At 40.8% G+C, this 18,997-nt stretch overlaps 1 protein-coding gene across 1 annotated transcript in view; it reads right to left on the bottom strand.

The window, feature by feature from the left end:
• The window catches only part of adamts9 (ADAM metallopeptidase with thrombospondin type 1 motif, 9), a 360,757-nt gene that overhangs the window by 201,490 nt on the left and 140,270 nt on the right, over nt 1–18,997 (bottom strand). Inside the window, exons 27-28 of the mRNA XM_086001493.1 lie at nt 16,468–16,629; nt 10,803–10,979 (exon numbers count right to left, since the gene is read on the bottom strand). Coding sequence (XP_085857619.1) covers nt 10,803–10,979; nt 16,468–16,629 — 339 coding nt within the window. The remainder of the gene's footprint in view (nt 1–10,802; nt 10,980–16,467; nt 16,630–18,997) is intronic.

Genomic DNA, 18,997 nt, shown 5'->3' with positions numbered 1-18,997 from the left:
TTCTTGCCCCCCGCCCCCGGCCGACCCGACCCCCCTGACCTGAACCGCGGCCCGTCCGATATTCTTTTCTCCCCCCACCCCCACCCGACCCGACCCCCCCCCGACCTGAACCATGGCCCGTCCGATATTCTTTTCTCCCCCCCCCCCCCCACCCGACCCCCGACCTGATTTGCGGGCCAGCTTAGTAGGAGTCAGCCGATATCCGGCTTTCCAGAGAAGCAGGAAGGGGAATGAGACACGGAACAGTCGCAAGAGGTAGCCTGAACTTTTAAAATTTATATTAAATACAAATTTCCCAGTCTTATAAAAATACCTTCTGAAATCCGAAAAATTCCGAAAACCGAAACTCCGCTGGTCCCAAGGCTTTCGGATAAGGGATAGTGTACCTGTAGTATTTCCGCCACTCATCAAAATCAATGGCGATCGCGATTTAGCTGAATTAATGACACTTTGATTGTCATTGACAGTTAGGCCATTACCGAATCGAGCTGATGGGTCTCAGAATGACACTGATGGGCTCAGAATCAGTAAAGTAGCTGCTCAGCAGGTTACCTATATTTGAGGAAGGGCTTAATTTTATAATAAACTTTAAAGCTTTCGCTGTTGATCAGTTGAGCATTTTCTAGTTAAAATTTAAACCTCATTAAGCAAATGGATTTTATGGCATCAGAATGTCAGCTAAACGGTTCTAAAACGTCGAGTGAATATTAGCGTAACAATAATTTGTAATATGAAAATCCTCAGTGCCGTGTAAAACATTTACAGGTGAGAATGAAAGCAACTCCTGTATTTATACTACTGGTTCCTTTTAAAAATATATAGATTTCAGTATCTCTAATAGGATGCTGCTCTCACAGAGTTGGTTCCTATCAGAGTTTGCGCTCTTTGTTGTTAAAGCACAATAATTTTAAACATTGTTTAATCGCTTTTGCCCATTTTAATTTAAAAATTAACAGACTGCCCGTAAGGAGAAACTACTGAATCTACATATTGAAAATTCAGCAATAGGTTTTTTTTTAAGCAGTGAAAGAGTTAATATTCATGGTACATAGTAATATTTGGTGTGTGTGGAGCGTGGGGGAAAACGTCTTCAATATTCCTAAATGCCTGTTTCCTTAAATGACAATTTATAAAAGTGGACACAATCCCCGACAACTTGGATCTATATCGAACATTGGCTGCGCTGCTTCTGACTCGCTGCTGTGCTCAGTGCAGTGTATTCAAATGAGGTCTCAGCAAAAGTTGGCATAATATCACTACTGGAGGATCAGGTCTTAATTATCGTCTTAGGCGGCAGTATCGCCCTCGCAGCGATAATTTTGAAATGTTGAAATGGAAATCTATGCATGCTTGTTTGCGTGTGCACACGTATTTGTGCTTGCTTCTGTAGACCAAAAAAAAATAACTAATTTTGCAAAGAGTAGATTACCAACTCTTGTTGGCAGATCGGCTTGCAATGTGAGTAATGCGGGCAGCAGAAAAAAATGCCTGAAGGGGGCCACCAAAGGGAGGCCTGTTAAATGATGTGGGAAGAGAAACATTATGTCGTTTCAGGATAAAAGTCTTTTAAAGGGACTTACCCAAGAAAGGTAAAATATAACAAAATTAAGAAAAAATTGGTTTTGTTTTACCCAGGTTCTAGTTCAGTTCAACAGATGTTGATGCATTATCACTGACCTGAAGAATTAGACACTACTTATAACTTGATTTTTTTTAAATGATAATTTGGATCCAATTTTTATATTATTTGAAGAATTAGGACATTCTGTGGTGTCAAAATGGACATAAATAAAAGCAATGAATTGTTGCTAAGTATATCAAATTCTCAGTATACAAATATAATGTAGGAAGACCTATGGTATGGCAGCATTAATGAAACAATTTATAATATATGACACAGTACTACAGTTATACAAATTATATCATGCAGATATACCCTGCTATTACAGTTAAGCAGTGTGAGAAAGGTGCAAAAAGAGCTTCCCTAGATTTGAGAGCAGACTTTTTATAGACTTAAGAGTTGATGAGAGGAAGCTGAGTTTTTGAAAACAGCTTTAGCATTAGAGGAGATGTGAGAGTCCCAGTTGAGATCAAAGGAGACAGAGAGGTCAGGAATGTTAATAGATGATGGAGCACAAGAGCAGAAAAAGTACTGGGCTGGAGGTAATTCTGCATGTACACTTTTTAAGATAGAAAAATCACCAACGTACAAAATGTGTTTTTTGGTATGCGAGAAAGATGTGAGAAAAGTGCTGTTAATAATCAAGTTGTGGAGCTCCTGATAAATGCATAAGCATTTTAAGATCCTTCTTCAGCTCTCACTATATATATAGTAAGACAAATTTTCTTTACATATTCTTTTCTTGGGTTTCAATTCCCATTTATTTTTCTTATTCAGTTAATCAGTTTCATGCACTGTTTAACAATGTATATGTACATTTAATAAGAACACTGAAAAAACTAAATTTTGCTTTCTGCTACCGCTGCACAGAGAAGGTTCACAAAGCAAGCCCATCACTCTGTTCATGTCTCCCATTGAGATGTACTGAAGAGAACCACTACATGAACAGTAAAAAGGCAATACACAGGAGTAGCAGGAAACCACTGCTCACAATTGATGGAGAACAGCCGCTTTGTAATACTAATCTAATTTTTACTGACAATTCCACTTCAATAGTGGGCAGTAAAACTGTGATGGTTACATAATGCAATAGACTGCTGTCATTGATATCACATAGCTAAAGTCAGATCAGTAACATTCACAAAGTAATGTCTGCCAATAACTCATGTTATAGATAGGTGATATCACTAAACAATGGCAAAAAGTAGGATGACTTATAGGATTCCAGAATTGGAGAAAGCAAACATCAACATTTTGTCTATCAACATCAGACCAAACTATTTGTCTCAAGAAAATCCAAGATGATGATTGCGAACTGTTGTTATTGGCATAATTACAGGTGTGCATCGATCTCAATTACCCAGAATTAAATCCTTACATAATGAGTTTAATAGTGGTGCATTAGGTTCTGGTATTTGAATTCTAAATAGGACGATTAACATGATTTTGGAGGTTTATCTGTTCCTTTTCTATAGATGTCATAACCATCAAAATTAAGAAATAATAATAAAACCAGGTTGATATTTGTTTCTAACCAATGATAAACCTCTTGGAACTGGGAGAATTTCATGAATTTACTCCAAAGTCATCAACATAAAAGATACAACACCAAAGACTTGCATTTATATCGCGCCTTTCACGACCACCAGACTTCTCAAACCGCTTTACAGCCAATGAAGTATTTTTGGAGTGTAGTCACTGTTGTAATGTGGGAAACACGGCAGCCAATTTGCACACAGCAAGCTCCCACAAACAGCAATGTGATAATGACTAGATAATCTGTTTTTGTTATGTTGATTGAGTCATAAATATTGACCAGGACACCGGGGATAACTCCCCTGCTCTTCTTCGAAATAGTGCCATGGGATCTTTTACGTCCACCTGAGAGAGCAGACGGGGCCTCGGTTTAATGTCTCATCTGAAAGACGACACCTCCGACAATGCAGCGCTCCCTCAGCACTGCACTGGAGTGTCAGCCTAGATTTATGTACTCAAGTCCCTGGAGTGGGACTTGAACCCACAACCTTCTGGCTCAGAGGCAAGAGTGCTACCAACTGAGCTGACACTAACAAAAATATTCTGTTAATATAGTGTAGAAATATACAATATTTTGTATAATTACGTTTTCCTTGTCAACTGTATTGTTTTAACTGGTTTGTTTCTCCAATGCCTGTGATATATTGCATGTAACACGTCTAATTTTGAAAGTTTTAAACAATTGGATAATGCAAGAGTTCATCTTTATTAAACCTCCAGTGTAAATCTGACTTCCCTTAAGTTTTTTTTCTTGGCGTCATATTTTATTTTCTCATTATTCTTAATCAATACCATTTGGATAAAAGCACCAGACACAACTAAAATACCTTATATTGAGATGTCCTCAGATGGCAGGTAATTAAATCAAGTACAGTATAATAAACTATCAGTTTTAAAGAGCTACTAACTGATCTCCTGTGGTATTTGCACATGGTAAGTCAGAGAAAATGGCCACTCTTTTACCCGTTTCTGATGTCTGTGTGTTGTTTTCTTTCTGTCTCTCCTCTTGTGCTTCTATCGCTCTCTTTCTCTTCTCTTCTGCTTCTCTCCCCTTAAGTCTTTTCGCTTCTCTTCGGTTTCTTTTATTGCCATAAAACGGGTCCAAAAAGGGCCAATTTCGAGACACAAAATACGGCGCACCAAGGACGCCTGAAAAGTATCCGACCCGAAAGTGGGTTGAACCATTTTTCAGGCATCCAGGATGGCCACCTAAAACAGGCTAGGTCCTTGCATATGCTAATAAGGGGTCTAACACCTGTTTAAGGATCCTTATCAGAAAGTGGGCTGCCCTGAATGAACCAAACCTTGGGCTGTGTGTTGTATGTACATGCAAAACTTCTCGAAAGAACATGTGACAAGATCCTGGCACCATGCATCAGAACTTAGAAAGAACGTCTCTTCAGTTAATGTACGATGCCTTCTCAGTTATTCACCAAAAGAAAATTATGTACTTTATGAAGAGAACTTCATAATGCTGGTTCACCAACTTTGCAGCAATACCATATGGAAGAAAGAGTATTATGTCTTGACTTCCACGGGAATGTGAAAAAATAGAGTGTTGGTGTTACTGAACAAAAGATTAGAGCTGTTGCGTTTTTAGTTTTGGTGGATGATTTGTTGTGGAAATGTCATAAGGATCAATTACAAGAACTGTATTGATCTATTGCCTTTGATGTGGTATTACCAAATGATAATGTTGAGTGTGATCCAACACTAATGCCTTTTCCACAAGGAAGCAGCTGTTGCATCTCCTCAGAAAGTTCCAGATGCTCATCTATTCCCATTGCATAACAAACCAGAGTGTTGTTGGTGCTCCAATTCGGATGTGAAATCTCCAGGACGATCTACGAAGAAAGTTGTGAAACCTGATGATCTTGAAACTGAGTCTGAGAGGTTACCTTCTGCTACTCCCGTTATTAGTCCCAGCTCACCCATTGTCAAACCTACTCGAATATATCCTTAAAAGTCAAGGAAACCTTCAAATCATTTGGAATTGAAGATAGTAATAAGTGTAGTGGTTTTCATTATGGTTCTAGGGTTGGAAAATCCATCTTTCCTGCATATTACTGGGCGAGCACTATGCTTTATTTTGTTTCTCATTTTACTGTCTGACACAGTTGCTGAATTTCTTCAGTTAATTTTTTTTTAGGTGTTAACCAGGCTCATCCTTGGAGATGGTTTTTGTCACCTTGAAATCCTGAAGGGCGAAGGTGATTTGATATTTACATATTGGGTAATGGAGCTAGAGGACCTCTCATGCTGAATGTTATATCCAGAGAGAATGTTCCAGAGAGTTTGAAATAAGAGTAGCCATTACATTGTCACACCAACTAAATGTTTATTGGACATGACATCACAAACAACAATGAGTTAAATGACCAATTAATCTGTTTTTGCTGATTTTGGTTAAAGCATGAATGTTGGCCAGGGCACCAAGAGAACTCCCTGCTCTTCCTTAAATGTGTCTTGGGATCTTCAATATCCACCTGAACCATAGGAATAAGCTAACAAGGCCTCAGTTTAATGTCTCAGCCATAGAATGGCATCTCCAAAAATGCTGCACTTCCTCAGAATTGCACTATCATATCATATCTAGATTATGAGCTCAAGAGTTGGAATGCAGTTTAAAGCATAAATAAGACAGCCTATGGTGCATTAAAGATGAGTTATTTGTAATCAACAATTCCTGTTGACTGAAATTTCTTAGCAGTGGTATGATCCTACTCAGAATAGACCATTCACAATGAGTTTCTGAGATAGCATGCGGGGGAGTGACCGCACATTAACTTATTCATATTACATGAGAACAGGCAGTTTGGCTTTTTCTTAAGGACTTGGGATCCCAGTGCTCTGATATTGAACAGAAGTTTTTAGGCATAAACAGTGGCGGGGAGGGAGGGGCTGGCTAGTGAGATGAAATCACCCTCTAATTACTAATAGAGCAGTGTGGAATGGCACAGTAATGCCCAATTTTGCTCTGAATTCCAGGCTACATTTACACTGGGGTTACTGCGGAGAAGTTTCCTATGGTAGGTGGGGGATGCCAAATGGAGAAAAAGAAATCTACTATTCAATTTTAGTAAACATTAATCCTTAATAGAAGGCATACTCCATATGTGGAGTTTTGTATTTCTGCTGAAATTGAATTTTATTCCCAATAAGTATTATACCTAGTAATAAGTAATACTTTTTATGTTTATTGATAAAGTAACTTCATCATTAGTCAGCATAATTTTTAAAGTAATGATATTTTGTGGGTTAAAATATCAATACATCTCAGGATTAAATAAATGTCTAGCGAATTAACAATTTTATGTAATGGAATAAGTGGATAAAGGACTTAGAAGGGGCTAATTTAAATGGATGGAAACTCAGACAAGCTCTATTGCAGGTCTGTGATCCTCCTCATCTGATTTTCCTCTATTTTCTGAGCAACAGCTACCAATACACCCAGGTACATCTGCCCCTATATTTCTCCACAGAACTAACTCTTTCTCATTAACTCTAAAATAAACAGAAAAGTACTATCTTTTTTATTAAAACATTACTTGGGGTATATTTTGCAATAAATGAGCAAAATATTTAAGCCACATGATGATTTTCATTTTTATCACAAGCATTGTACACCAAATGAACCAATCCCCAATAATTACATGTACTAAGTTTACAACAGGAATAACAAACGTCGGGGTAGATCTTCATCGTCGCCCGGGCAGTGATATGGTGGGGCGGATCTCGCGCTCGCTATACAACCCGCCTGAATTTCTTTCCATTAATTTCAATATTGGTTCTATAAGGGGAGTGCGAAAAGCCCCGCCACATTACCACACAGATGATGAAGACGAAAATATACCCCATAAAATCTACCCCATTGTGTCTGTACTCAGTTTCATACTAATAGGAGCATTCAACAACATGACAGAAAAGAACTAGCAGCATTATTTCATTAACAGTTTTAACAGAATACTATTACTTCATATTTAAGAGTGCTCGTACTAGCCCAAGTTTTGGCAAACATTTTTAAGTGCGCTAGTAATGAGCTGCAAGGCTTCAAAAACGAATGGACTATTTTACTATGTGCTGTAATCAGTAAATTGGACAATACTAAAGACTATGGACAGTTGTTTGAATTTGCAATTAAGACTTCACTTTGAATTATTGCAAATATCAAATTACTTTTTGGTTCAAATAAATCACTTCTGCATCAAGTAAATCCCCAAATAAAAAAGAAAAACAGATTGCTGTGGCACCAAGGATTCACGTCAGCAATGCTTGCAATGTCCCTTGTTAATAATGATACAGCACCATTTAAAATGCCAATATCAATTTATGGCAGTAAATTTTCACGGTGCCAATATTTGCCATCAAATTTTAAATGAGGTATTGTACAAATAAATAATATTATCTTAAATGTATATCAAAATGGCTCAGTTGTAATACTGCGAATAGCCACCAAATTCATTGACAGAAAGTATGTAATGGTAATTAAACTGCCACCATGTTTCTTGGAAGTAGGATAATATTTTCAAGTTTTCTAAAGCTACGATAAAATGGGCAACACAACATTCAATAGAGTTTGAGACAATGAGATGCCAAATACCCTCCATAATTCATTGTTTGAAAAAGTACATATGCTTTGAATATTGTTCATGACAGTTTGTAACTTAACATATTATGCAAAAGCAATGCCCTAGCAAAAGCTTAGCTAAAGTCTTCAGCAACATGACTGATGCGTTCATTTGTATTGAACTCATTACTTAAATATATTTCTCCCAAAAAAATGGCACAGCATTGCATCAAGTGTGTTTTTAGAAGGTGTTAGGTTATAATAGTTGAGCTAAGCAGGGATCGCTTGATGGGGTAAAAGAGTGAGTAAATTTGTCCGTAGGGTAATAACGCCCCTTTATTTATATCTGTGGTGCAAGCTGTTTCACTTTCAATTAGATTCATATTTGTAACCCGATTGACAAATATGCCCTATTTGTGTAGAAATTGTATTATACAAAGTTAAAATATTTAACAAAATCCATTGTGGAAATTAGCATCTTCACACTTAGCATTCATAGACTAAAAGTTTTCAAATCTAGTTTTGGATTTTGTTAAATGATGTTGTTTCTCTAGGAAAGGATGAACAAATTGAGATCTTTTGCACTTAAGATTAAATTTACACTGTAAAAACAGTTCAAAAAACATAGTTTAATGTTTAGGTTTAATATAAACCTGTCAACTGTACAGAACTCTTTTGTACACATTATTAAAGCAAATATATAGAAGATACATTTCTGTGGATGTTGGCAATTTAGCACCAGGATTCTCCCAAAACAAAAACATAATTAAACATTTCATTTGCTTAGAATATGCCACAATAATAATCTTTACTGTGCACCATAAATATTTACACATTTTAAATGTGAGCAAATACTTCATTAATAAATTAAGCTCTTTAGCAATATTTACATTAATTTTTAGTATTGTAAATGCTTAAATTGCCAGGGTATCTAACGTATAAAAGCAGTTATCCAAGACAAATACTGTTGATAATACTTTTAACCCAAATTTATAAACTGTGAAGAGAGTAAAAAACTAGAAATATAATTAATACTATCTCTGATCCATATATGCTATTGATAGAGAAATTGTGGAAGAGAGAGCCAAAATGATGGAAGAAGAAAATCTGTAAATATCACTGAAAACTAATAGCATCTACTTTGTAAATATTTAGTACAACTATTTTACTACAGAATAAGTTTGTCCTTTTTAGCACCTGTATATTATTTGTTAATGTGCATTTTACACTAAAGGGGTAGTTTAATGTGCCTACACTACTGGCAGGGATCTTGGCCCACCAGCAGCACAGATGCATAACTTTATCCCCCAAGTGTTTTGTCATTTTTGTAATTCCACAAATTTAGTGTCTCACATTAATAAGAGTTTCCATTCCATTAAAGTTCTTAACAAAGGTATCTGATGATAGTAAGGCAGCTATGAGTTTGGCTAGAATCCAATAGAGTCCAATTTACTGAGGTCACAGGTCAGTGTTCATGAGTTCATAAATTTATATGTAGGTAAAAAAATCCACCTTACCCGAAAATGAAAGTAACCAAGGGTAACATTTTCCACTAGACACGGTAATGTGCATGGACATAACAATGGTTTATCCACATTTACCTGTATTTTGGATGAGATGTTCCCATGATTTCTTATTTGTACATGTGCAAATTGGCATTATTTTCTGATTTATGGTTTGCCAGTGTGCACAGGCAATTCAAATAGCTAATGTAAAATAAACAAGGAGACCAGACAAACTGTGTGCCTAAATTCTCCCCAAATTCAGCTAGTAAGTGTTGCATAGTTCAGACCTGAGGTAACCTAGAAACTACAAAGACAGGAGATGGGATCAAGAAAAAAAAGTGGAGACACAAATGAGCACATGCATTTGGAACTTTGGATTACAAAACAAAAATGTAATTGGCTTAGCACAGTCACTTACCTGCTGTAGACATTCTCATCTGTGCATACATTACATTAATCAGTAACATATTTTAACTGCTGCATTAATAGTGCTGTACACCAGGCCAAAATCTTAAATGTAAACACATTGAGGAGCACTGCACATATTTATGTTCTCAAATATACACCTAAAAATATGAAGGAAAAACTATGCCCAAGAATTGGATCTGAAAATTCCCTTATTAACATGCTGTTTTTAAGATATTGAGGTGATAAGTTGGTGTTCAAGTACAGAATGAATAGTGGCATATGGTTAAATCTACTGGTCCTTCCTAACATGACTGTTTTTGAAAAGAAACTAGAAGATGATAAAAGAAAATTACTTGAAAAGTTTGGTGGCAATTCAAGAATTACTTTCGGAATTAGTGAACTGACATGACACGAAGATGGGGCTAGTAGAGTAGACCATTCTGGCGACAAGACCACAGTTAAGTAGTTTGGTCAGAGTTTGATGAAAGATTTGTAAGTTACTGAGAGGATCTATCACTTGTTACAGAACACTAATCTAATCTTTGGTAAGAGGTGGATAGTTTTTAAACTGGATTAAAATGTAGGGATGCATTTAAGTTACTGGGGGTAAAATTCAACTTCGCCGGAGTGGATCGTTCACCTATTATTCACACCGTCTGATTTTCATTTCCATTTAAGTCAATGGAAATTAAAATCTGCCAATGTGTATAATGAGTGGCCAATCTGCCTCTGCACATTTTGCACCCCCTCTAAAGTTGAATTTACCCCCACTGATTGGTGACAGGTTCATAGACAAACAAGCCTTACATACCATAACACAAATCTAATACCGCTACTCACCAAAAGGATGGGATTAAAATGCCTACAAGATAGTTAGAACCTTAAGGCTACTAAAGACTAAAGGCTACACAAGCTCCCATATCATTTTGTTATAAAAAGATACTTTTGCACCAACTGCCTGTGACTTGAGGTACATAACTGTGTACTGTATATTACTGGCCTTCATATTATTAACAGCAGCATGGATTCAATTAGGAAATAATAAATGTAAACTCACAAAGGTGAACATTTACAAAACTATACCCTGGCATTAAGCAGAACTGTTAGAAACTGACATATCCATAGACTGATGAACTAAGTTATATAAATAGAAGGATTATCGTACCGAGCTCCAACGACCTCTGTGCCAGGCATCATCTGCAGGACAAGCTCGAGTATTGCATTGTTCACGGTCAGGAGGTTTGTCAAGAATTTCACAGTTCTGGTCATTTAGCCTTTGGCCATTCAGAAGCTGACAAATAACTAGTCTTGTTCTTGCTCCACCACCACAGGCCTGGGTGCACTATAAATTTAACACCAACACCATATCCATTAAAAAGTGATAATTTTGCAGTAAAAAAAAGTTAGTAGCTTGGTCAGAGTTTGCCAAAATATTTTTAATCTACTGAGTGGACAGATCACTTCTTGTAGATGAATGTAGAGTTCACAATATAGCATGTAGAATGTGAATCTAGGCTTTGATAAACTGCCTTTGTATTTTACGACCTTTCCATTGCTACTTTGGGTAACTAGTGAACTCGATAGGCAAAAATCTTTGCAATAGTTTATGTGACAATTCACGCAAGAAAACTTAATTTTTTTCAATGATCAAGGAAAACAGCAGCTATTATCGTCTGCTAAATCTTCTCATTATCACATATGCAAAGATACATTAGGGAACTGGAATATTGTTAAGAATCACCTATGCAAATATGAGCACAGGAACAGCAGTGTGCCATTCAATCCCTTGAGCCTGATCTGCCATTCAATTAGATCATGACTGATCTGTATCTCAACTCCATTTACCTGCCTTTCATCCATATCCCTTGATACCTTTACCCCCCCAAAAAATTAATTGATCTATCTACAGGCTTTTAGGGAGAGTGTTTCAGATTTCCACTGCTCTTTGCATGAAAACATGCTTCCTGATTTCACTCCTAAATGGCCGAGCTCTAATTTTAAGATTGTGCCCTCTTGTTCTGGGTTCCCCACCCAAAGAAATAGTTTCTCTGTATCTACCCAATTAAATCCCTTTATCATCTTAAATATCTCCATTTTATCACCCCTCAACCTTCTAAACTCAAGCCAAGTTTATGCAACCAGTCCTCATAATCTAACCCTTTAAGCTGTGGTATCATTCTGATAAATCTGTGCTGTACCCTCTACAGGGCAAATATACCTTCCCTGAGGTTTGGTGCCCAAAACTGAATGCAGTACTCCAGATGGGGCATGACCAAGGCTCTGTACAATTGAAGCATAACTTCCTCATAATTGAATCCCTGAGATAAAGGCCAGTATTTCATTAGCCTTTTTGATTACTTTTTGTACCTGCGCACTAGCTTTTAGTGATTTGTGTACATGGACACCTAGATCCCTTGAGGTCAATTAATGGCCGAGAAATTCGGGTCTCCACGGGTGAGTACGCATGGGGTACTCACCTGTAAGCCCAATGGAAGTGCCGGTTTCGTGCATGCACTGCGCATGCGTGGGAAACCAGCACTTCCGTTCCCCTGAAAGAAGGGGTTAAGAGGTGGAACGCGTGCGCGGGAGAGGCAGCGCGTGCGCATTGAACTTACGTTTTTTTTCCAGGTTTCTCCGGGAAGGTAAGTCTCCAGAAGTTAGACATGTAAAAAGCAGTCGCAAGGGCTGCTTTTAACAAGGTAAGTGGTGAATTAATTAAAATTAAAACATTTTTTCCACAGGTTTATTATTTTTAAATACTTTAAAGAAAGGTAAGTTTATTTTTAGCCCCGTTAGAAAATGTAATTAATTTTTTCAAAAATTTAAATTGTTTAAAATAGTTATTTCATGCAATTTATAGTTTATTTTAAAAATGTGATGTTTTAAAAAAAAATTATTTAAGGTTTTAGTAATGTTTTGGGGCTTATAGTATTTATAGGTTTGACAGCCCTTCCTGTCAAACTTATGAATGAAGCATTCCCTGCTACCATTGGCTCTCCATGGCCCACGTGATCCCAGGGGACGCATCGAACTAACTGCGCCCCTGGGATACGCAAGCACTGCGCGCCAGCAGTTGGAGGAGGCCCAGGATCGCAATTCCACAGGGGCTCACAGCTCAACGGCCGGCGCGCAAGGTAAGTGCAGGTTGGAGGCTTGCACCCGCGGGAAGCCTCCGACCCGAATTTCTGGGCCAATATTTTCAAGACTCAGATTGACAAAATTTTTATTAGGTAAGGTATCAAGGGATATGGATCAAAGGTGGGTAAATGGAGTTGAGGTACACATTGGCCATAATCTAATTGAATGGTGGAACAGGCTCGATGGGATGAAGAGACTTCTGCTGTTCTTATGTTTTTTGTTCCCACCTCGATCTGGCTGATACCCTCCTGAAGCCAGTGAGGTCCTTTTTTTATATATGCAGATTATGCTCTGATGATACCATCGGAGCCCAACTGCAGTATTAAACTGAGGTCTGAGCGGGGGAACAGTGGAGGGTCTCCTGTTGTACCAAAGTTGCTGGAGCTGCACTGGCATAGAAACATAGAAGATAGGAGCAGGAGTAGGCCATTCGGCCCTTCGAGCCTGCTCCGCCATTCAATGTGATCATGGCTGATCATCCAAATTCAGTACCCGGTCCCTGCTTTCTCCCCATATCCCTTGATCCCTTTAGCCTTAAGAAATATATCCAACTCCTTCTTGAATATATTTAATGAATTGGCTTCTACTGCCTTCTGTGGTAGAGAATGCCACAGGTTCACCACTCTCTGGGTGAAGAAATTCCTCCTCATTTCTGTCCTAAATGGCCTACCCCTTATCCTTAGACTGTGACCCCTGGTTCTGGACTCCCCAACCATCGGGAACATCCTTCCTGCATCTAGTCTGCCCAGTCCTGTCAGAATTTTATAAGTTTCAATGAGATCCCCTCTCATTCTTCTAAACTCCAGCGAGTACAAGCCCAATCGTCCGAACCTCTCCTCATACGTCATTCCTGCCATCCCAGGTATCAGCCTGGTGAATCTTCGCTGAACTCCTTCCATGGCAAGAATATCCTTCCTCAGATAAGGTGACCAAAACAGCACACAATACTCAAGATCTGGTCTCACCAAGGCCCTGTACAACTGCAGCAAGACATCCCTGTTCCTGTACTCAAACCCTCTCGCTACAAAGGCCAACATACCATTTGCCTTCTTAACCGCCTGCTGCACCTGCATGCTTATCTTCAGCGACTGGTGCACAAGGACACCCAGGTCTCGTTGCAGTTCTCCTTCTCCCAATCTATTGCCATTCAGATAATAATCTGCCTTCCTGTTTTTGCCACCAAAGTGGATAACCTCACATTTACCCACGTTATATTGCATCTGCCATGCTTCTGCCCAATCACCCAACCTGTCCAAATCATCCTGGAGTTTCTCGGCATCCTCCTCACAGCACACACGCCCACCCAGCTTTGTGTCATCTGCAAATTTGGAGATATTGCATCTAGTTCCCTTGTCTAGATCATTAATATATATTGTGAATAGCTGGGGTCCAAGGACCGATCCCTGCGGTACCCCACTAGTCACTGCCTGCCACTCGGAAAAAGACCCGTTTATTCCAACTCTTTGCTTTCTGTCTGCCAACCAATTCTCTATCCAAGTCAATACCTTGTCCCCAATCCCATGTGCCTTAACTTTACACGCTAATCTCTTATGCGGGACCTTATCGAAAGCCTCTGAAAGTCCAAATACACCACATCCACTGGATCTCCCTTATCTATTTTACCAGTTACATCCTCAAAATATTCCAGTAGATTAGTCAAGCACGATTTACCTTTTGTAAATCCATGTTGACTTTGTCCGATCCTGTCACTGTTTTCCAAGTGCTCTGCTATTACATCTTTTATAATGGACTCTAGCATTTTCCCCACTACCGATGTCAGGCTTACTGGTCTGTAATTCCCCGTTTTCTCTCTACCACCTTTTTTGAATAGTGGGGTAACATTAGCTACCCTCCAATCCATGGGTACTGTTCCAGATTCCATCGAATGTTGGAAGATGATCAGCATTGCATCTACTATTTCTAGGGCCACTTCCTTAAGTACCCTAGGATGTAGATTATCAGGCCCTGGGGAGTTACCCGCCTTCAATCCCATCAATTTCCCTAACACCAGTAGTGGCCCAGAAAGGTAAGTTTTCAATTTTCATTTAAAATTTCCTTGTGGGCCAGGAGAAGTAGGAGTGCTCCTCCAGGTCGCAAAGAAACCTTGGGCATCCCCTGCCCCAGGCTTCCATCCTCCTCCCCCACCCCCAATGCCTGACGAACCCTCTTCTTGAGGAGTTACCAGTCCTGGGACTTTCCCTCTGGTTTCCAGCCAGGATGGCCACTCGCTAGGCTGCATTCTCGCCCGAGGCTTGAACTTGCCCCCATTGCATGGCAAAACCCAAATATGTTTTATGCTTACTGTGGACTGGAAAGATAATGATGTGGAGAGAAGTTTGCCTTTTTCGACATTCAACTGATTGCAGCGCTCTGTCATGGGGATTCCCAGCGAAGAGTTGCTGTGAAGTCAACAAGCTGTCTAAGCAGCCAATCACATTGCAGAATTCTCACAGACAGGAAACCAGGAAATGAGAAGCTGCTTTTATCCGGACTTTAAATTTTTTTTTTACAGTGAGCGAAATAAATATTGGGACTTTCACATGGGGATAAGGTAGAAGCTGAAATATCATGAACAAACTTTAACATTAAAAAAAAAAGTTGTAGGTTGAGCGTCCCAAATTCGGAGTTCCGGAATCCGGACTCCGGGACGATTGGTGGCAGGGGTCCGGAATCTGTAAAATGTTCCGGAATCCAGACACTCTGAGGGAGGCTTACCAAAAGCGCAACCTGGGCCCAGGCATTTCCGGACTCGGCACGTGTTTCTGTTGTCCGAAGTCCGGAAATATTGCAACCTAGGCTTGGGCATTTCCGGACTTCGGACATCAGAAACACGTTCCGAAGTCCGGAAAAACCCGAAAACCGTCTCGGACTCGGTCCCGAGGTTGCTGGATTCGGGATGTTCTACCTGTATTATAATAATGGAGAAATTTGACACACCACAAATACAAAAATTAGTTTTTCAAGGCCAGAATGTTTGTTTACCAGACAATACGCTGTTAAAACCCTAGTTACACCTATTCCAACAAGGCTTAACATTTAATGGGGTATCTAACAGCGATATTACCACAGAAAAGCCCAAGTTTTCACTGATTTCACTGAGTACACTGATTGCTTGCTATGGTGGGGGGTCCACAACGCAATGAATGAGTGACTGCAACTTCAGGATTTCCGCGTTTAGATCCGCAGTCGCTATACCCTGAAGTTGCGGTCAGTTTTAGAGCGGTAATGACAGCGAACACTGACAGTTCACCGTCATTACCCACTGCAAATTCCGGGCCAATGTACTTTATTGTCAAAATTTCTTCAGAGGGGGTGAAAAATCCAATTAGGCTCATCAATCTTGAGGAAATTATGTTTCCCTGATTTTCTTTCTTGTTTGTTCAACCTCCAAATATAATTGAATGCACTGCCCTCACGTGGGTAAGCACTGGGCGTTGCCTATTTAAAAAGGTAGGGCTTCGTACACTAACTGTTTTAATTCTTATGTTAATACTTTGATTAAACTGGAATTATGTTAAGGTGATCTCATTTGCATTGCTTACTCTGCAACTTGGTAATAGGAAATTATACATAAATTGTGCCTCTACATCTTACAAAATTCGCGTTGCAAAAGTGAGTCAAATACCATGCTTCAAAATAAAAAACTGCCTATTAGTAAAGGATAATAAAAGTATTAGCTGAAGAAACACTACCTCTCCCCAGTTGCCATAAATCCACTGAGGACAAGGACCAGATTCACAGGACCTCATTTCAACAGGCTTAGATTGTTCAGCACAGTTATTGGCATCGTATCCACGTTCATCTTGGCAAACCACAACACGCCGTTGGAACCCTCCTGCACAGGTACTAGAACACTACAAAAGAAACAAAACAGGAATTGAAACATGATTAAACCAATCAATAAACAGCAGGCTCATTCCATGTCTACATAACAACAGTGACTGGGAAAGGAACTCATTGGTCTTCAAGTGTTTTGGGACATTCTGAGGTGCCGTATAAATACAAGTTCTTTCTTTGAAACAATGGGTTGGAATTTTAACACTCAAAAACGGGTTTGTTGGGGTCGGATAAGAGGTTAAATTTTTTTAAATTCTAAAACCCGCCTCCAACCAGCCCACTTCCGGGTTTAACGGAAGCGGGACAAGGGGCTATTGCATCTTGACCGAACAGTAATGAATAGAGGAGATGGAATGTACCTTTTACTATTTACTGAGTAAATGGGTGGACATTACAGCACATTGTCTTTCACTTTCAGTTTCGGGTTCTGCCATGCAGACAAAGTAAAACCGAGCCCCCCAGCACCCCCTTCAGGTAACACCCGGGAACTGGGACAAACTTAATTCAAGCAAAACTCAAAACACAACACTCCTTTCCCCCAGATAAAACCCCTTAGTCCTCCAGGCGTCTGGGACGGAATCTAACCCGACTTGAGCGCCGCTGGACAGGCATAGTCGGGGTGCCACTGCTAGCTGCAGGAAGACCTTCCTCCGTGGCTGATGACTCCGTGACACCTTCTGTCAATGTGGCTTCCGTCGTTGTTGCAGGAAGCAGGCCGTCACTGCCTGGCAGAGGTGGCGGAGACAATGGCCTAGCCTGTGACGTCTCTGTTACTCTCACCGGAGTACGACCCCGTAGCTGGTCTACGTGGCGTCTGTGTAGCTGGCCATCAGGTGTACGGACGCTGTACGACAGGGGACCCGTGGCCTGCCCCACCACGGCAGGCATCCATTTGTCTCCTCCTGCATAGCAATGGGCAAACACAGTCTCTGACGGCTCGTACTGCCTGGCGGTGCCCTGGTGCTTCTTAGCCAGCTCTTCTTGCTTTGTGTGCATTTCATCCCTTTAGTCCGGGTGTAGCCGGTCCAGTGCAGTCGCCAGCCGGCGACCCATCAGCATCTCGGCAGGACTCTTCCCCGTTGCTGAGTTTGGTGTGGTATGCTGTGATAACAGGAACCTGGCCAATCTGGTTTGCCAGTCCCCCACCGATATCCTCACCAGTGCCTCTTTTGTGGTTTGCACCAGCCTCTCTGCCTGCCCGTTAGAGGAGGGGTGATAGGGCGCTGTGGTCACGTGGCGGATCCAATTTCTGCCTGCAAAAGCCTTGAACTCCGCTGACGTGAAGGCTGCTCCATTGTCCGAAACCAGCACGTCGGGGACCCCATGTGTGGCAAACAGCAAACGCAACGCGTTGATCACTGCACTGGATGTCATGGAGCTCATGATAGCCACCTCCAGCCATTTCGAATGAGAATCCACCACTATCAAAAAGACCTTCCCCTGAAATGGCCCTGCAAAGTCAATGTGGAGTCTTGACCATTTACGAGTTGTCCACTCCCAGGGGTGAAGGGGAGCCTTGGATGGGCTCTGGCGAGTCAGCTGACATGTCCCACAGCTCTTTACCACCTCCTCCACGTCTCGGTCCAACCCCGGCCACCAGACGTAGCTTCTCGCCAACGCCTTCATGTGCACAATCCCAGGGTGTGAGTCATGCAGCATTTTCAGCACCTCCTCTCCTGCGGTGGCAGGAACCACCACACGGCTTCCCCAGAGCACGCAGTTCTTGTGTGCAGACATTTCATGGCGCCTCTGAACGAAGGGCTTGAAATGCTCCTCTTGGACCTCGGAGGGCCAGCCATGCAGCAGCCAGTGTAGCACCTGTGATAAGACTGGATCTTTCTGTGTGAGGCTGCCAATCCGCTGGGCATGGAGTGGGGCCTCCGGAACCTCCTCCAGTAGCAGCACCTCCAGGGGTGGTGGCGTCTCAGCCATCGGCCGGTTCAAAGGCAAGCGACTCAGAGCATCAGCATTAGCCAGCATCTTCCCAGGCCTGTAGCAAAGTTCATAACTGTAGGCCCCCCAGCATCAGACTCCACTGAAGCATACACGGTGATATGATCTGGGGCATGGGCTTGGAGTGATGCAGGAGCCCCAAGAGTGGCTTGTGGTCTGTGTAGATGATGAACTGTCTCCCTAACAGGTACTGGCTGAACTTTTTTACCCCAAATATGATGGCTAGGGCCTCCTTGTCAATCTGGGCGTAATTACGTTCTGTTGTTGAGAGTGTTCTTGAGGCAAAACTGATAGGCGCTTCCCGGCCATCTGGCTCTATGTGACCCAACAGAGCTCCCAGCCCGTATGGTGAGGCATCACACACCAACACCAATGGCTTGTTTTCATCATAGTGTGCCAGAACCTTATCTGCTTGTAACAGTTCCTTTGCCT

Source organism: Somniosus microcephalus, chromosome 11 (assembly GCF_052327205.1).
Source record: "Somniosus microcephalus isolate GS21.2 chromosome 11, FLI_Smic_1.0, whole genome shotgun sequence".
Classification (NCBI taxonomy): domain Eukaryota; kingdom Metazoa; phylum Chordata; class Chondrichthyes; order Squaliformes; family Somniosidae; genus Somniosus; species Somniosus microcephalus.
The sequence above is the reverse complement of the archived record's forward strand: the minus strand, read 5'-3'. Positions and strand labels throughout refer to the sequence as shown.